The following is an 18,621-nucleotide window of genomic DNA, read 5'->3' on the forward strand; positions in this document are numbered from 1 at the left end:
CGGGCAGCGGATCTGAGTCCTTCACCTTCATATCTGTCGACCCCAAGCTCATCCCACGCGGCCCCGAGGAGGAGATGGCCGTCCGGCTTGCGCTCCGCCGTGTCCGGGAGGAGTCCCGTGCACGGCTGCACTCGGACTCCATCCGTCGGGAATCCATTGCGTTCGTCCAAATGGTGCATGGATCCGGCGCTAGGTCGTCCATAGCTGCCTCGCCGGAGGCCGTGCGGTCCGTCTGGCGTCCGAACGCGCTGGCGGACGCGCAACCCCTCCGGTGGCGCACCGATATTCGGGACGCACCAACGTCCCATGAGGCCATGGCATGGCATGCTCGCCGTGCAAGGCACCGGGCGCAGGACGCGTGGCAGCCCTCGCGGCAGCGGACGTCGGTGAGGCGGAGTCGCATTCTCTGGCGCCCTGTATGGCACATCAGTCCGGGCGTCGCAACCGCATCGTGGTGAACGTCGGCGGCTCGTCTCCGGACGGATCCATCATCGATCCGACGTTTCTAAGCCCAACGGTTTCCGGGCTCTGACGAGGAAGAGTAGGGCATGGGAGACGACGACGCCTTGAGTCCCATGAGCCGGCTCGTGTCCCATGCCCTACCCTACCTTGCCGGCGACCGGACCAACACTCTGAGGAGCGCAGCCGGCCGCCGGACGTGGCCAGGGTGGAGCCGGGCGAGCGGGGAGTGGAACCGGACGAGCTCCGCTTAGATTAGGTTTCACATTGCATGTAATAATATGGATTTGAGGTATCCGGATGTGGAATGCGTTTTTTGAGGGGTGACCGGTCACTGTCGCGGAAGCGCCCAGACGCGTTCGCGGGCGTTTGACTGGTCGGATTTGCCAAGCCCGACTGCAGATGCTCTTAGCTACTAGCTAGGTTGGGAAGAAGGTGGGTGAGAGGCCTACGCGTTGTTTATCACATGGCATTTGAAATTTGATTAATTAACTAATTAACCCCTGCCTGCCTCCATGTAGTATGATAGTATGAAGGGCTGTGGCTGCCTTCACCAGCCCAACCTCCCAGCTCAGCCTGCACGAAACTCCAATACTGTCATGTCATCAACTAGTGATGGCCTGTGTTTGACTAGTAATTAAAGGTACATGACCCAAGGAAGGCATGTGCAGCTGCAGCTGCAGTGCATTCATTGAGGCAATCAGTACTAATATAATCCCAACATGCCTGCAATGCAATGCATCCAACAACACGGACGGACGAAAGGCCCTCCTCACACATGTGCAGCTCCACTTTCATCACTAAATAAAAACTGCTTAGTCCTGGAGGCAAACAAGAAGAAGGAGAAAAAACTGTCTGCACAAAACCGACGGTGGATTCAGTGCAGCGCAACGGTGGTTTCCAGTATCGGTATCGCTGGCACATGAATTGCCAGTTGCCAAGAGCTCAATACCTACCACAGTGCATTTCACCTACTAAATATGGATCGATTAGTACTTTCTAATCTAACTATCTTAAACAGAGCAACGGAGGAGCTACTTGGTGGGGGTGCAGGATCCAAGGCGGCTCAAGTTGTGCCAATTGACTGACAGTCGACTTTGGGTACAGGATCCAAAGCAGGCCCATCAACTTGCTGGTAAATAACCAGCCTTCCCGGCGTCATTTGTCGGGAATAAACTCGCATGTGGCCAGGCTCATTTTGCTCCAGGCAGGCAGGCAACCAAGCAGGCCGTTGGTACAAAAGGTAGGCAAAAGCCCCCGTGCGTTTAGGCTCTAGGGTCCAGAAACCTGTGTGTGTCTCCATTAGCCATTACGAGTGGCTTCTCTCTGCTCTGCTCTGGAGCTCTTCTTCTTCTTCTTCCTCCTCTTCCTCTGGTGGAGTCCCGCGAAATGCTCCGGGCTCCACTCAGCGCCTGAAATCTCTCCCGGGTTTAAGGTACAATCTTCCCCCCCGCCTAAATTCGAGCTTTCAAAAGGAAAAGAAAAATGGCTTTTAATCCTTTCTTGTGTGCCTGATTCTCGGTTCAGCTTCAGCCAGCGTGGCCAAATCTCGGTTAACTCCCCTCCTCCTAGAACAGTAGAACTAAATCCCCTTCTGCTCATCTTCCATTCCCCTCTCTCACTTTCCGGCGCCAGGAAATGTGCCGTTGATTGATTGAGGGGGCCGGCGCATACAGGCTCTAGCTAGATCTGAGCGGCTGGATTGGGGGCTTTGCTGTGAGCGAATCTCTCTCAGCTCGGGAGCCTCTCTTCAAATTGCTTGCTTCTTCGTACTACTGTAATTTCTAGATTTCTGTTACCGCAAGTAAGACTAGCTCTCAGTCACCATCGTCTTCTTCTTGTGTGCGGAGCCGCCGACAGCTTTTTACTGCTGTTTCTGTCCTCTTCCATCCAAGTTTCGTCTTGGAAAATATCTCTGGATCTGATTCATAGAGAGAGATTTAACACTCTGTTTTTCTTCTTCTTCCTGTTAAGTTTCCTATAGTTGACAACAACCAATTTCCCCTGTGTCATTTGTCGCGAGGCCAGCGCGTCGCATTCGGCGGAGCAGAGCAGACACCAGCGAGTGAGTGAGTGAGTGAGCAGTACCAGCGAGCTTGGTTGGTGCTTGCCCTCGTGCGTTTAGGTCCCACACAGCTCTGTCTCTCTGATGTGTGTACTTATTTAGGCTTCGCCTTGCTGTTTTCTACTTCTGCTGAGAGATGCTCCGGGTTTAAGGTACAATCTTTGCTCTTTTTCCCCTTCCCCTTCGAGTTTTCAGAAAAGAAGGGGAAAAAAAGGAGAGCATTTCGTTTCCTCTGTATCTCCGGTTAGTGTATGTTTGTTTCTCTTTTATCTGTTTTGGGTTCAGTCAAATTTCTGTTATGCTCTTACTTCAGTGGATGATGCTACTTCACTCCCCCCTTGGAGAGATGCTAGCTAGGCTAGCTAGATCTGAGCAGCGGGAAACTAGCTAGGAATCAGATAGAAAGAGGGATCTAACACTCGCTCTGTTCTCTTGTACTTCCTCTGTCCGGAATTACTTGTCGCAGAAATGGATGTATCTAGATGTGCTTTCCATTTCTCTGACAAGTAATTCGGGATGGAGGGAGTACTGGTTTCTATTCCTGTTCCTTAAGTTGTACAGTAAGCTCTTCTAATTTTTACTTTTGGTTTACCTTTCTATTTGTGGATAGAAGAGGAGGGAGATACATCTTCTCCAAGTTTGTTCTGCTTCTGAAAAGGGGCAGTCAGTAGTCACTTGACTTGCCCTCTTGGACAGCTAACTAACTAACTTGCTGCCCTTTCAGGGAGCAGAGAGGAGAAATTGTCCTGGGGTTAGGTAAAAGAAGAAGGAGATGGCTGACATTGAAGCCGGCGGCAAGCGAGCCACTGAGTCTGACACGGCAACATTGATCCCAAACAGTGGGAACTTAGAAGGCTCAAACAGGGCCACAAAGACCTGCAGGTTCAAAGACGACGACGAGCTTGTCGAGATCACGCTCGATGTGCAACGCGATTCAGCGTCGGTCCAAGCCGTCAGGCCGGTGGCCGCGGAGGCTGCGGTGGCCGCCGCGAGGAAGCGATACGACAGAAGCAAGAGCACCGCTGCGGTGGCGCTCAAGGGCCTGCAGTTTGTGACCGCCAAAGTCGGCACCGACGGCTGGGCCGCTGTGGAGAAGCGCTTCAACCACCTGCAGGTTGATGGCGTCCTGCTCCGTTCCAGATTCGGGAAATGCATCGGTAACTACTTGTTGAACAGTTTGTTTCAGTGAATGTAGACAAGTATATATCCCTTGGAAAGAATTTGTAGTACAGTTCAAGTAGTAATTGCTTTTGGTTGTGTGTGTGTGTGTGCAGGGATGGACGGGTCCGATGAGTTTGCGGTGCAGATGTTCGATGCGTTGGCAAGGAAGAGAGGGATCGTCAAGGAGGTGCTGACCAAGCCGGAGCTCAAAGAGTTCTGGGAGCAACTCAGTGATCAGGGTTTCGACAACCGTCTCCAAACCTTCATCGACATGTTAGTACTTCTCTTCTGCTAAATGTTTTGTCATGGTTTCCTTTCTTCTGAAGATAGGTGCACAGCACTTACCACCTCTTTGTTCAGGGTTGACAAAAATGCTGATGGAAGAATCACAGTAGAGGAGGTCAAGGAGGTTAGTCACAGCTGAAAACCCCAAACTGAAAAGATCTAGTCTTAGTGTGTAAATTTGAAGTGTATATTAAGCAAATGATGCACGCTTTCGCAGATTATCGCCCTCAGTGCATCAGCAAACAAACTTTCCAAGATCAAGGAGCGCGCTGATGAGTACGCAGCACTCATCATGGAAGAGCTTGACCCTAAGAACTTGGGCTACATAGAGGTATTATGTCCAATCAAGTACATCCTCTGTTCCTTGTTCAAAAAAAAGTACATCCTCTGTTCCTTGTTTAAAAAAAGTACATCCTCTGTTCCTTGTTAAAAGAAAAAGTACATCCTCTGTTCCTAAATATAAGACGAGGTAGTAACAACTAGAGATTCGCGACATGGTTTCTTCCTAATTAACCACTCGATCTAAACGTTAACAGCTCGAGAGCTTGGAGTCGCTCTTACTGCAGACACCATCTGAAGCCGTTGCAAGATCGACCATCACCCACAGCTCCAAGCTCAGCAAAGCTCTTAGCATGAGGCTCGCGCCTAGCAAGGACACAAGCCCGCTTCGCCACTACTGGCTGCAGTTTACCTTCTTTGTACAGGAGAACTGGAAGCGCATATGGGTCGCTGGTCTCTGGCTCTCCATCTGCATCGCCCTTTTCATTTGGAAGTTCATCCAGTACCGTAACCGAGCTGTATTCAACATCATGGGCTACTGTGTGGCCACTGCAAAGGGTGCCGCCGAGACCCTGAAATTCAATATGGCCCTGGTCCTTTTTCCTGTCTGCCGAAATACAATCACTTGGATCCGATCGAAGACAAAGATTGGAGCTGTTGTACCCTTCAATGACAACATAAACTTCCATAAGGTAATGTTGGTACTATGTATATGCGGTAACGGCATGTATACTATCAAAGAACAAATTACATAGAGAGAGCTTAGTGGATGTTACATAATCTGAACGTCATTGTCATGCAGGTAATAGCAGCAGGGGTTGCAGTTGGTGTTGTTTTGCATGCAGGTGCTCATCTGACATGTGATTTCCCTCTCCTGCTCCATGCAAGCGATGCAAAATACGAACCAATGAAGCCTTTCTTTGGGGAGACAAGGCCGCCAAATTACTGGTGGTTTGTAAAAGGAACTGCGGGGTGGACAGGTATTGTCATGGTAGTGCTCATGTCAATATCCTTTGTGTTGGCCCAGCCATGGTTCCGACGTAACAAGCTCAAGGACACCAACCCACTCAAGAAGATGACTGGTTTCAATGCCTTTTGGTTTACACACCACCTGTTTGCTATTGTGTATGCACTGCTCATCGTCCACGGAACAAGTCTGTATCTAACCAAGGAGTGGTACAAGAAAACGGTAAAAGTCTATCTACTACCCTATATATTAATGCCAATAGATAGAAAATTCTAATGATCAGAATTGATACTTATTGATATTTTTTCTTACTATTATCAGACATGGATGTACATCGCTTATCCTGTCTTCTTATATTCATGTGAGCGGATCGTTCGGTTATTTAGGAGACATGACTCAGTTAAGATTCAGAAGGTACCACCATGACAAAAACACCTTTCATATGGTTTTTCATTGTTTGTCTTTTTGACCTTAGAATTAAATAACCTGATACTGTCTTTTCTTTTAAATATAGTGCACCTTAATAAGTGCCAAGCCATTTAACATGGGGGATGGATTTCTGAACAGCAAAGAAGCCTTAATTATTGAAAATTCTGAATTCACTCTTTCTTAACCTTTAACTTTTGTGTCCTAAACAGGTTGCGGTATATCCTGGTAATGTGTTGGCTCTTTATATGTCCAAGCCACCTGGTTTCAAATACCGGAGCGGGCAGTACATCTTCATAAATTGCGGCGCTGTATCTCCATATGAATGGTACCCACGTCACACACATTGAGAAAAAGAAACCAGTTGCATTAATATAATTATGAAATCAGCAGATGACTAATAGTACGGAAAAAATGTTCTATCACAGGCATCCATTTTCCGTTACATCGGCACCAGGAGATAATTACCTCAGTGTCCACATTCGCACAAGGGGTGATTGGACTTCTCGTCTTAGGACTGTCTTCTCTGAGGTAAATCAGCTTTTTTGGCCTTTGGTTTGTCCAGCGACCACATCCTGTTCAAAGTTTGTGTAACAGGAGAAACATGTCATGCACTACCAGAAACAATGTGGGACAGAATTACTTATGGGGGGGGGGGGGGGGGGGGGGGGGGGGGGGTGCTTCAGTACTTCTTGCCCATAATATATCATAATCTTGCTTAAAAAACTTAAATGTCTGAAGCATTGTCAATTGTTAAGGTTTTGATTTTTCATAGCAATGCCATTCCCTATTGCTCTACTTGATGGAACCGATAATGACATTAAATGTAAACCAGGCGTGTCGCCCTCCCACTGAAGGAGAAAGTGGACTCCTTAGAGCTGACCTTTCCGTGGGAATCACTGACAGCAACGCAAGGTGAAAAGGAACTTCTTCAGTTGCTTGAAAACTGTTTTACCATACAATATATTTCAAACTCTTGTTCTGATCCTAAACTTATGTTTGACATGTACTAGATTCCCTAAACTTATGATCGATGGACCATATGGTGCTCCGGCACAAGATTACCGGGAATACGATGTGCTGCTGCTCATCGGACTTGGCATTGGAGCTACCCCTTTGATCAGCATTGTGAAGGATGTGCTTAACCACATCCAGCGCGGGGAATCGGTTGGCGGAACAGAGCCGGATGGCAGTGGCAAGGCAAAGAAGAAACCGTTCATGACCAAGAGGGCCTACTCCTACTGGGTCACAAGGGAAGAGGGCTCCTTTGAGTGGTTCAGAGGGGTGATGAACGAGGTGGCTGAGAAGGACAAGGACGGAGTGATTGAGCTCCACAACCACTGCTCGAGCGTGTACCAAGAGGGCGATGCTCGTTCCGCGCTCATCGTCATGCTCCAGGAACTCAACCATGCCAAGAAGGGAGTCGATATTCTGTCCGGAACCAGCGTCAAGACCCACTTTGCCAGGCCTAACTGGCGAAGCGTCTTCAAGCGTATCGCAGTCAACCATGAGAACCAACGCGTCGGTACGTCTTCTCGCTGCCATTGTCATATCGATCTGGTACTAGAAATGTCGGTGACTAGTTATCATCGATCGTCTGCTAACGCACCTTAATTTAATTCTGCTTCAGGGGTTTTCTACTGCGGCGAGCCTGTTCTTGTGGCGCAGCTGCGGCAGTTGTCGGCAGACTTCACCCACAATACAAACACAAAGTTTGACTTTCACAAGGAGAATTTCTAGTTATATACGATATGTAGCTGATGTAAGAGCATGTCTATGTATGGTCTGCACCATAATAAGGTACAGAAATAGTAATACAGGTTTTTATTTGGACTGGTTTAGACGCTTTATCATGAGACCTTGATTACTGAACAAATCGTGAAACTGGTGACACTTTCGGCTTGCTCTGCTCTAGGCTCTAGCTCCAAAAATATCACATCTGAAAATCAACTCCGACAACAAACAATCACATCTAAAAATCACCTTGAGCTCGGGAGGTCGATCGGACAAGCGTGAGATTCCCAGAAGAACGAACATAGCTCCATTTGGATTAGTGACAATGTACCCTAGTACACAATAAGTTCATTTCACAAGGGGTTTGCTAATCAAAATAACTAAAGTACAGAGCAGTATACTACATAACCACAATAAGTACATTTGGATTAGTGACTTCACCCACAATAAGTCATTCTCCATGACAGCTGTATTTCTTCCAAAGGAATTACATAACCACAAGAATGTCGTAAGACCAACTCACTAAAGAACGTACGGTGCAAATAAAATTGCATAAAAAGGTGTCCGGTGTCGAGTTTCTAAGATGAACGAGACATTTCTGAGCGGGAGTGCATCAACGTAGCAAGGGCGGTAGGGGAATGCATGGTCCATGCCTCTAACTTGTTGGTGATGTTTCTCAGGATATATGTAGCCTCCTAGATACTGCATTCTGGAAGTCTGGAGATGATATGTACCCACCGTGTCACTAAATTTGAGAAGAAGCGCATCCTTGTGCGGATGGAATCCGACAATACTGCAGCCCCACCCCCAAAGGTCTTCGTCTGGAACTGTAATGTTATCATAGTCAATGAAGTTGTGTTTGTCCGAGTTCCATGAGTAGTCGGAACCGTCTCTACTCCCCAATTCCTCCTCCTCCTCCTCATCATCACCATCCTCGTCTTCATCCTCGTCGTCGCCATCGTCGTCGTCGTCATCATCATCATCATCATCATCATCATCATCATCACCATCCTCGTCTTCATCCTCGTCGTCGTCGTCGTCATCATCATCATCATCATCATCATCATCATCACCATCCTCGTCTTCATCCTCGTCGTCGCCATCGTCGTCGTCGTCATCATCATCATCATCATCATCATCATCATCCACATAGCTATCTTGTTTTTCCTTCTCTTCACCTTGTGTCTCATCATCATCATCATCATCATAGTCATCGTTGTCATCATCATCATCAACATAGCTAGTTTGTTCTTCCTTCTCACCACCTTGTGTCTGGTCATCATTATCTTCTTGTTCATCCTCTACATCTTGTGCCTCGTCATAGTTATCTTCGTCCTCTTCCTCTCCACCATCCTTGTAGTCTCCGGTCCCGTCATCGCAATCATCATCAATTTCCTCACTATTGCCATCTTCGAATAGGCTGATTAAGTCTTTGTTGCCTTCAGCCAATTCCCATGTCATCCTTGGTTCCATCCTCGGTTCACTACTAAGATATTTCATCATACGGTCATGCTCTTTGAGGTCGGCACGGTGTGCCAATGTCCATCCCAACTGATCATCGGCCGACTCCATTAGATCCCATACTTCAAGCAGCAAATCTTTGACCACCGCATAGCGGATCCCTCTATTGCAACTCCCTAAGTACCTCGTTGGCAGTGCCCATTGACGCAATCTCTTGCGGCCATAAGGATGCCCTGGAAGCTGAACCATCTGGTATGTCCCCTCCGAGCAACACAGGATCATGAGGACATCACTATGGCAGTGCACGTAGAGTGAGCCATGCCAATACTCGGCCGACCACCACGTGCGCAGATCCTTACAGCGCGGCGTGGTCACCACATCGTATAGGTTTCCTGAGGCGCATCGCCCTGGCGTGAACTTGCGGCTCTCCCACTGGCCTGTCCGTGAAGAGAACACCAACACGTGGAACACATTCTCCTTGGGCACCTTTGGGTTGGGCTCTTCCTTAGATTCAGAGAATGGTTTGTCTTCTCCAAACAAGTTGGGTAGCCACGTGTCCTCCCAATCGATCCAGCACGGGCATGGTCGACGTTTGGCGCGTGGCCACTCATCTTCCTCGTCGTTGCGATCTAGCTTTTCTGTGGGTAAGAAGAACACCTCGTGGTGCCGCGACACGGCCGGGTCAAAGGCGAGGAACATGCCCTCGACGCTGCACGGCCAGCGCGTCGGCGGACATGGCAGGCGGGCATACCGCGACGTGGCTGGGTTGCACACGTAGGGAACCATGTTAGGATTGAAGTAGCGCTTCCCCGTGACGAGGAGCAAGCCGTTGCAGTGCTGCTTCACAAGGCAATCCCAATGGTCCCAGAAGAGACGCCGGTAGCCGGGCACGTGGGCGTCGGCCGACGGCGATGGCGGCGGGCCGAAGAAGGCGAAGTCGGGGTCGTAGCCGTGGTAGGTGGCGAAGACGCCGGGAAACTCGCGCGGGAATACCTGCGGGAGGAGGAGGGCGTGGGTGTGATCGGACACGAGGTCGCGCCACGCGCGGCAGACGCACCGGGACACGGCGAGGGCGCGGCCGGGGAGGCGCCTGAGGATCTCGAGGAGGAGGTCGCTGGGGAGGGCTACGCCGTTGCCGTCCATCACGCCGACGGGGTCGCACGTGAAACTCGCGGTGGCTGGCGCTGACACGAGGCGATCTCGGGTGCAAGGAAGAGAGGAATAATAGGATCTAGCGATAGAGTTTTTTTTGAGGGATCTAGCGCTAGAGTTGTATACAAGCGTATCGCTCAATACGAACTGTAATCGTAGTGGCCATTGCTTTTTTTTTTTTCGTTTTTGATTTGAGGCACGTAGTGGGCATAGCTGCCTTGTATAGGACCGTCTCACCCTGTGAAAAAACGGGAACTCCTATTCGGTGCTTCAGGCGTCGATAGTTTTTTTTTAGACAATCTCACAAAATTTTAAAAAACGGGAGCTCCTATTCGGGGCTTTAGGCGCTTATAGTTCTTTTAGACAATCTCGTAAAATTTTATTAAACCATCACAATGTTTACAGGGACAAAAGACAATCCACCAGACTGACCTGACAAAATATGGCAGCCAGCCCCAAAAGATAACGCATGTGCTTCTGCATTGGAACTCCTAAATTCATGAAGTATATATTACATGAAATAAAACCGAACCCTTTGAGGGAATTACACAACCAGGAGACTAGTTAAGGACATTAAGCCAGTCAAACCGAACCCTGGTATTTCTAACGGGCGGTTTTCCTAACAGGGAGTGCATCGACTTCCCGTAGCAAGGTCGGTAAGGGAAAGCATCGTGCATGCATGCAGCTTGTATATGTTGACGAGGCATCATGTGACCTAGATATTGCATTCTTGAGGTGTCGAGATGATACGCCACCCCAAAACCATTGGCACAGAGGAGAACGTACTTGTATGGGTGGAATCCAATGATTCCATACTCCCACACAAAATGATCCTGTTCTTTGACTTCACTCTCATCCAACTCGACAAAGTTATATTCATCTGAGTTCCACGAGTGTTCAGAACCATCAGTGCTTGCCTGTTCTCTTGTCTCACAGTCATTATCGTTTTCTTCTTCTTCCTCCTCGCCCTCCGCCTCTTCCTCCTCCTCTTCTCCCTCATCTTCATCCTCTTCTCCATCGCTAATCTCATCGTCTTCTTCATCACTTTCCTCACCGGTATTATGTTCAAGCAAGCTGACTAGTTCTTCCTCACTTTCGATCACCTTCCATGTACATACCGGTTTAAATGCCCATGAATCTGTCATATGATATTGTGCATTCATGTCCGCCTTGTGTGCCAGTGTCCACCCTAGTTGGCTGTCAGGCGAATCTGACAATGCCCACACATGGAGTTGTAACACATTGAGCACCACATAGAATATCCCTCTCTCATTGTTCGCTAAGATGGACCTCTTGGGCAGAGTCCCAATATAGTGTCCCATTCTCTCATCACAGTCAGGGGGTCCCTTGGGAGCTGGACAGTGTCATACTTTCCCTCCGAGACCCGCATAATCATGAGTACACCAATGTGGCAGTGCACGTAGAGTGACCCCCGCCAATACTCGGCAGACCACCATGTTCGCACAAATTCCATATCTTCGATACTGATATCACCTTGTGTTGTCTCCACATTGTAGGTGCTCCATGGTACGCAGCGCCCCGGCACGAACTCTTGGCTCTCCCACAAATTGGTAATCGATGAGAAGACTAGCATGCACACTACCTTTTCCTTGGGCGCCTCAACGAATGGCACGAGAGAATCAATTTGTTCATTGGTGTCTCTGTCATGCTGTCCTTTTTCATATGGTTTCCCTTGCACGAATAACTCAGTCCACCAAGGCTTCCTAGGTTTTATTTTGACACGGCCTCTTTGCCATCGAGGCGGCATCTTTTCCCTGGGAAAAAGAAACACCTGGTGATATCGTGACTCGGCCGGGTCAAAGGCAAGGAACATGCCCTCGACGTCGCACGGCCATGGCGTCGGTGGTTGCGGCAGGCGGGCGCACCGCCTCGTCGTCGGGTTGCAGACGTAGACGTCCCTGACACCCCTGAAATCTTGCTCGTCCCGGAGAAGGAGGAGGCCGTTGCAGTGCTGCTGCACGATGGCCTGATCGCCCCAGATGAAAGGACGTCGGAAGCCGGGCTCGTCGGCGTCGTGCAGCTGGTGGCACGAGGAGCGCGAGGCCGGCGGGGCGAAGAAGGCGGAGTCGGACGGGCATCCGCTGTAGGTGGTGTAGACTCCGGGGAAGTTGCGCGGGAAGACGTGGGGGAGCAGCAGGTCGTGGGAGTCGACGACGGCGCGCCACGCGCGGCAGACGCAGCGGGACCTGGCGAGGGCGCGGCCTCGGAGGCGGCGGAGGATGGCGAGGAGGAGGTCGTAGGGGAAGCACAGGCCGTCGGCGTCGTTCGCGTCCATCGATCGCGCGGCGCGAGGGTGCAGGGTCGGAGGGGACGCGATCGAGGCCATGGCGTCCGTTGGTTGCTGAGACGGAGATATATGTTTTGGTAACGGAAGTCCGGAAGAAAGGTGCCTTGGGTATCACGGGTGATATACTCCGTATAACCTCTCTTTTTTTTTGCAGGGATCCATATATACGTTTACCTACGCATCCTTCAAAACCCTCGCGTACGTCTGTATACACAGGATATGTATCAGGACTCTGATTTTCTTTGAGTGGTGTCTGATGACTCTGATCCGCATGGAATCCTACTATGTTTCATGTAAAAAAGAGAGAGAGAGTATTCTACTTGGTCGCTAACATTCAGATTAGTTGGACTAATACTATTACCTCCGTCCTGATTTATTGGCCTCCTTAGTATTTTGTGTCAAACTTTGATCATACATTTATCAAAGAAAATACTAATAATGCATGTCAACAAAAATTATATCGCTGGATTCGTATTTAAACATAGTTTTCAATGATATTATTTTTTGTTACATGCATTAACATTTTGTTAGCTAAATCTAAGATCAAATTTTAGCATAAAATACAAAGGGGACCAATAAAGCAGGACAGAGGTAGTAAGAGTTAGATAGGACTCTTCGGACTTTTGAAAAAGGCTCACGCCCCGCTTTATATATAAAACAACGAATAACATAAATCCAACCCGTACAACTCGACCACACCACACACTCAAAGCAGGATACAAGGGTGTTGATGAACACCTACACTACGCCTTACAACTCCAAGAAAAACATGTAGGAAGAAAGAGCACCGTTTGAAGTCTCAGGAGCCCTCAACCATGAAACGATGAACCGTATACCTCAAGGCGGCGCCTTCAAGAAGGGCACGATACCGGAGCGCCGCCACGATCCGATCCAAGGATCAACATTTGCCCCGGAGCAACATGGAGAGCAAAGAGAAACCGCGACAACGCCTTCAAGAAGGAGACGACTCCCAAAGGCGCCGCCGCCTTCGGCTTGGCAGAACCAGAGAGGGTTAACACTCTTCCCCTCCGAGACGTAGGACAACAAGACATGAAGATGCTCGCCACGCCAACATCACCGTCGCGCCCAATCTGGCACCTCCAGATCCTGGCGAGATCGAGTATGGGAGGCCCCCTGCCTCCCCCTTGAAGCACCCCTGCCACCACGGCCAGCCACCTATGTGACACGTAGAGCCACCACCACCAGCCCAAAGGGATCCGCCACCAGTCGCTGCACCAAATGCATACCTGAGGAGAAGAGGACGGGTCGAGCCCCCACTATCGGCGCGCCACCTCCGCCAGCCAACAGCCACGGTAGGGGCGGCCACCCGTAGCCCGCGCCGCCCATGGTCCACTCTGCCCAAGGACGGATCTTACCAGACCACGAATGGCAGACCGCCGTCAGGTCCTGGGCGAGCACCACCCGCATGAAGCCCGTCGTGCAGCACCCGCACCCTTGCGCCATCACCTGCGCCGATGCGACACCTCTTTGTGGCACCCTACGGTAGTACCCCGTCCAGGTTCGGGATCGAAGGCCTGCGCCGATACCCCCGTGCGGGGAGACAAAAAAACCGCTGCCAACTGCAACGATCGGGCTTCGCCTGGCATCGCCCTCTGGCGACGGTGAGGGAGGAGGGGGGAGTTCCGTCGGAGGCAGCTCTGGTGCCCTCCCCGTCGCACGCGGGGACGACGATGGAGGGGATAAGGTTCCGACCACCAAGAGGCATTCTATTGCATCAAAAGATGTAGTTCCTTGGACTTAACTCTTGAAACCTAGAAGACATGCATGGTTTGACATGAGATTTTTAATATGCTAGATAATATTGAATTAGCCAAAAAAAACTACGGAGTTAACTTTAGGGGGGTGCTAGGAGCAAAAAAATTTAACTCCTCAAGTTTTGAGCAGTTAAGTTTCGGGTGGTCCAAGGAGTTAAGTTTTAGGGGAAGGGTTATAGATGCTCTAATGGCACGACATCTCGGTTTGCCGACCAGGGGTTTGCCAGGCACCCTTCACCGATTGTTACACTCGGCAAAGCCTTTGTGAGTCTTTTTTTAGCCTTCACCTAATATTTCCGGTACTGGCAAACAAAATTCTTACTGTAGTGCATGTAACTATGCTGCAAAATCGGCAGCATAATTTACACATGCATGTTGTCTAATTTTGTTTCAATTTGGAGCAGCCTTCAAAAATTATGTCAATCGAGCATGTGATGTTCATTCCGCTGAGGTTTTTTCAGCCAAAATCAATGGTTATTATATCGATTGCCTGATATGACAACCGTGCTAGAGTTTGCTCTTAGAATCGTTAAAGGCGGTTTTCCATCTGATGCGAGGGTATAGCCTAAAATTTACTCTATTAAGTTTTGGGTGGACCTAGCCGATTCCCTATATATAACGAAGTAAAACTTAATTTCGGCTCATGCATTTCGTTGTGCTATGCGCCCCCGCGATGATGGTGATGAAGCCGGCACGGCTAGTGAGCATGCCGGACACGCCTGAAGTCGCGTCTTTTCATCACCGATTTCCTGTTGGTCGGGGTGTCCGACGGGAGGGCACCAGCAGCATCAAGGACCTCGTCGCGCCGCTGCTCAAAACCTCGCCGCACGCTGCCCAAGGCCACGCCACACCAGCAGCGTCAAGGATACTCCTAAATTAATTGATGTCATGTTTGTATTCAGGTATCCGGTTGCATTGTGCAACGAACTCTACTATATGATCGCTGGAGGCACCATATGGACAGGTGAATAGCACGGAGCTGACAACAAACAAATCTCTGTATCTCGGCGACGACGAGGAGAACGTGGGGTAGTTCTTGTACCTAGAGGCGATGGATTGCCACGTGTGGAACACCTACGACATGCACTTCTATGCCTCCTTCGAGCTACTCTCCCTGTTCCAGGAGCTCGAGCTCAGCCACCCGTCGCGATGGAAGGACCTCAACCCCAAGTTCGTGTTGCAGGTCTACCCGGGTGACGTCGCCACGGGCAACACCGCCTTCGCCAGGACGGTGTGGCCGACGGTGTACCTGGCCATGGCCTACATGGACCAGTTCGAACGTGACGGAGGGCGCGACGGAGCTCGTCCATGGCGGCCGCCGGAACGGCGACCAGTACAGGCAAGGGGGTGGCGTCGCGCCGGGGTAGGGTGAGGGCACGGCTGGGGCAGGGGGCGGCGCGGAGCTCATGGGAGGCCCGACGGCTGAGCATAGGAGCAGCATGGGGAGGCGAGAGAGGTGCGACTTTTTTACTCCGCGCCGGAGCGGTGGAGTAAAAACAAGGAAGGGATAGGGAGCGGAGTATAATTTTTACGGGCAAATAGCTCCCATGCGACGTCGTTGAGTTGAATTGTCTCTCATACGACATCGTTGGTTCAAATGGCTCTCATGCAACATTTGCGTTGGAAAAAATAGCTGTCATACGACATTGCTGCCTAATCCAAAGACACATGTTTAAAACTCGAATCAGGTGGGACCCACAGCGTGGGACCCACTAACTTATCCAGCTCAGCATTGGTCAGGTGAGCGGGACCCACAGCGTGGGACCCAATAACTTATCCAGCTCAGCATTGGTCAGGTGAGCGGGACCTACAGCATGGGACCCACTAACTTATCCAGCTCAGCATTGGTACAAGAGGACAGCGAGCCGTGCCCCGAGCTTTGTAGCACCCGAGCCCTACCGCAGCCTTCCCATCCTCCCCCCTCCTCGACCGTTGTTGTTCTTCTTCTCCGGCGACGACGCGCAGCAACGCCGTTCCGGGCCGCGACCTAGCAATGTCGAGCTCCGCTTCAGCCTCCCGCCGCTCATGGCGCGCTATGGCGCAGTGCCCATGACAAGGTGCCCTGCATGCCCACGTGCCGCACCCCTGAAGCGGCTAGTAACAGCGACCGACAAGAATGGCAACCTTGGGCGGGAATTCGTGAAATGCGAGAGCAAACCAGAGCAGGGAAAGGTGAGATTTTACTTCTCAATATGCCAATTTTGTTTTTTGTCTCCCAATTTCATATTTTTCATCGGATTTGGAATTTAGGGTTCATCTTTTCGATTTCAGAAATTGAAGCAATGCACCCATTTTGAGTGGCTAGATGAGTACATAGAGCGGATTCAACTGGAGGGTGCATCAGGGGAGCTCGATTTACCGTTGGAGGCGGAGAAGTTTGGATCGGGCCCGTCTGGATCTGGGGCCCCTGGATCTGGCAATTCCATTGGGGGCGCCCATTCCATTGGTGCTACTGTGGGGGATGCAGGAGTGACGGCAGAGCTGAAGAAGCTGAACAAGCAGATGAAGAAACTCATCGAATTGCAGAAGCAGGGCAATTTGATGGGGCTGATGGCCGGACTTTTTAATGTTTGTGTAATTGCTCTCGCATTTGTTTATGTGATGATAATTAGTCTTAAGTGAATAGATTGGGCATCATTTGTAATCGTAATGATATGGATGTTTGAATAAAAGTGTTGCGCTGTACGAATTCGGCATGTCTTCTCCACTCTGTTTCGGCCCCGTTTTTTCAGTTCTTCAGTTCGTCATCAGTTTCAGTTTCAGTGGTAGAGGGAGAAAAGGAAAAAAAGGTTCGTCCACAGTTGCCCGAAAAGGCCAGGCCCATATAGAAGTTAGGCAGGGCCGAATAGAACATATCTAGGCCCATTGATAAAAGAAGTGTAGCTAGTGCAAAAAAAGTGCACACGGTCATTGACATCGATATATCTTTTCGGCTTTAGGTTATTTCACAAATTTTAAGTTTCCTGCAGTCACCTTTTTTGAGATAACTCATCTGATAATTATTTGAGCTATTTTTATGCACAAGCTATCGTGTCCGATGGTAGGGTCCCGTGTTGTTTCGCCTAAAACAAAAGGTTGGTTCTAGTTAGCAGTCTAATTTGCAGTCTTTGTGAACCAAAAAAGTTGCAATTGTTTGGTTCTAGTTTATTTCAACCAAGCACCATTTTTAAATTTTTTTTGATTTGTGCTATGGTGTTTTCAAAGTTTTTACTCGTATGTTTCAACCGAAAAAGGTTGTGCCCCTCTCAAAAAAAGAAGACATCTAGTGTGCCCCTAGTAGCATCTCCTTACAACATAGAGGGGCATCCCCTTACAACATATAATGCATAAAACATAAAAGGAAGATAATTAACTAGACACGTGCTAACAACAACTTTTATGATTGGATCATGTTTTAGTGCATTTTTTAGTTCACATGGCCACATAAATAAAATGCAATGGAGAAACTTTAGGCCCGAAAAAACATTAATAGATAGCATGATAGAGGGGCATCGGGTACCCTAGTAGCATCCCCTTAGAGAACATATAGAGGGGCATCCCCTTACAACATATAGTGCATAAAACATGAAAGGAAAATAATTAAAACTAGACATATAGCTAGAAGACACGGGCACACACGCCCCAACCAACACAACACAAGCTAGATAGATAGAAAGACTCGCACTCGAACAACTCCTTGGCCCCTCCTTAGCCGGCGCCCCTCACTCGTCGTTCTCCGGCATCTGGTAGGGGAGGGTGTGCATGCCGTTGGGGTGGGGGAAGATGTGGTGGAAGTTGGTGAAGATGTTGTAGGTGGTGAACGCGATAAACTCGCATCCACACCAGAACACCTGGCCGAGGAGGTGGTGAGCGTCGTAGGGGTTGGTGAAGGTGACGTAGAGGCCGATGACGATGCCGTTGGCGTCGCCATCGTACTGCTCGTGGAGGTGGAACATGGGCGGAGTGCCCGGAGGGAGGTGGCGGTAGCCGGCTTGGAGGAAGAAGCGAGTCAACTCTCTAGGGCCCCTCCACCTTGAGATGGCCCACACCCTCAGGCTGTTCTCGACGATGACTCCGGCCGGGTACTCCCTCTCCGGCACGGTGCAAGGGCGACGGTAGGTAGGGCCGTAGAACTGCATGGTGGCTCGAGTGGTGGATTTGGCTCGAAACGAAGAAGCGGAGGAGGCTTGAGAGATGAGTGTGAGAGGGATGAGGAAATGGTGCCCTTTTATAGCCGCGTTGCAGCCGTTGTCAATGTACACGATGCCTTCGATCGTTTTCTCTTCTCCGTTCGTGCTGGCATAAGTAATTGCGGGCATTAATTCAAAAACGGCGGGCAGAGCATCCAAAGAGGCACGGGCGGCACATGCGAGATGCATCGTTTCGTGGACTTGCATCGGCGGTGACGCCGCGTGAGAAACAGGCCCGTTCATCCTCGCGTGACACTGAAAAAGGAGTTGCACCACCGACGCGTCCGTCCCGTGTCTCAGGTTCAAACATGCATTTCTTAAAATAGCTTAGATGCGACGTACCTATACGCTGCGCCCCTGCTGCTGCTTTACTGCGTCGA

General features: G+C 49.9%; 1 protein-coding gene across 4 annotated transcripts; it reads left to right on the forward strand.

Annotated features, from left to right (window-relative positions):
* The first annotated feature begins 1,481 nt into the window (after positions 1–1,481).
* Positions 1,482–7,538, forward strand: LOC123099069 (respiratory burst oxidase homolog protein B). Of its 4 annotated transcripts, none has more exons than XM_044521196.1 (13): positions 1,482–1,702; positions 3,249–3,681; positions 3,799–3,958; positions 4,046–4,094; positions 4,188–4,301; positions 4,507–4,941; positions 5,052–5,438; positions 5,538–5,630; positions 5,855–5,970; positions 6,071–6,173; positions 6,478–6,557; positions 6,656–7,167; positions 7,273–7,538. In XM_044521196.1, exons 2-13 carry the CDS (start codon positions 3,297–3,299, stop codon positions 7,380–7,382), a joined length of 2,544 nt encoding a protein of 847 aa, XP_044377131.1. In that variant the 5' UTR covers positions 1,482–1,702; positions 3,249–3,296; the 3' UTR covers positions 7,383–7,538. The 4 variants fall into 4 exon arrangements, with proteins under 4 accessions (XP_044377131.1, XP_044377129.1, XP_044377132.1 ...); XM_044521194.1 differs by having other exon boundaries at positions 1,658–1,894; XM_044521197.1 differs by lacking the exon at positions 1,482–1,702 and adding an exon at positions 2,654–2,676.
* The last annotated feature ends 11,083 nt before the right edge of the window (positions 7,539–18,621 follow it).

This window comes from Triticum aestivum, chromosome 4D (assembly GCF_018294505.1).
Source record: "Triticum aestivum cultivar Chinese Spring chromosome 4D, IWGSC CS RefSeq v2.1, whole genome shotgun sequence".
Classification (NCBI taxonomy): domain Eukaryota; kingdom Viridiplantae; phylum Streptophyta; class Magnoliopsida; order Poales; family Poaceae; genus Triticum; species Triticum aestivum.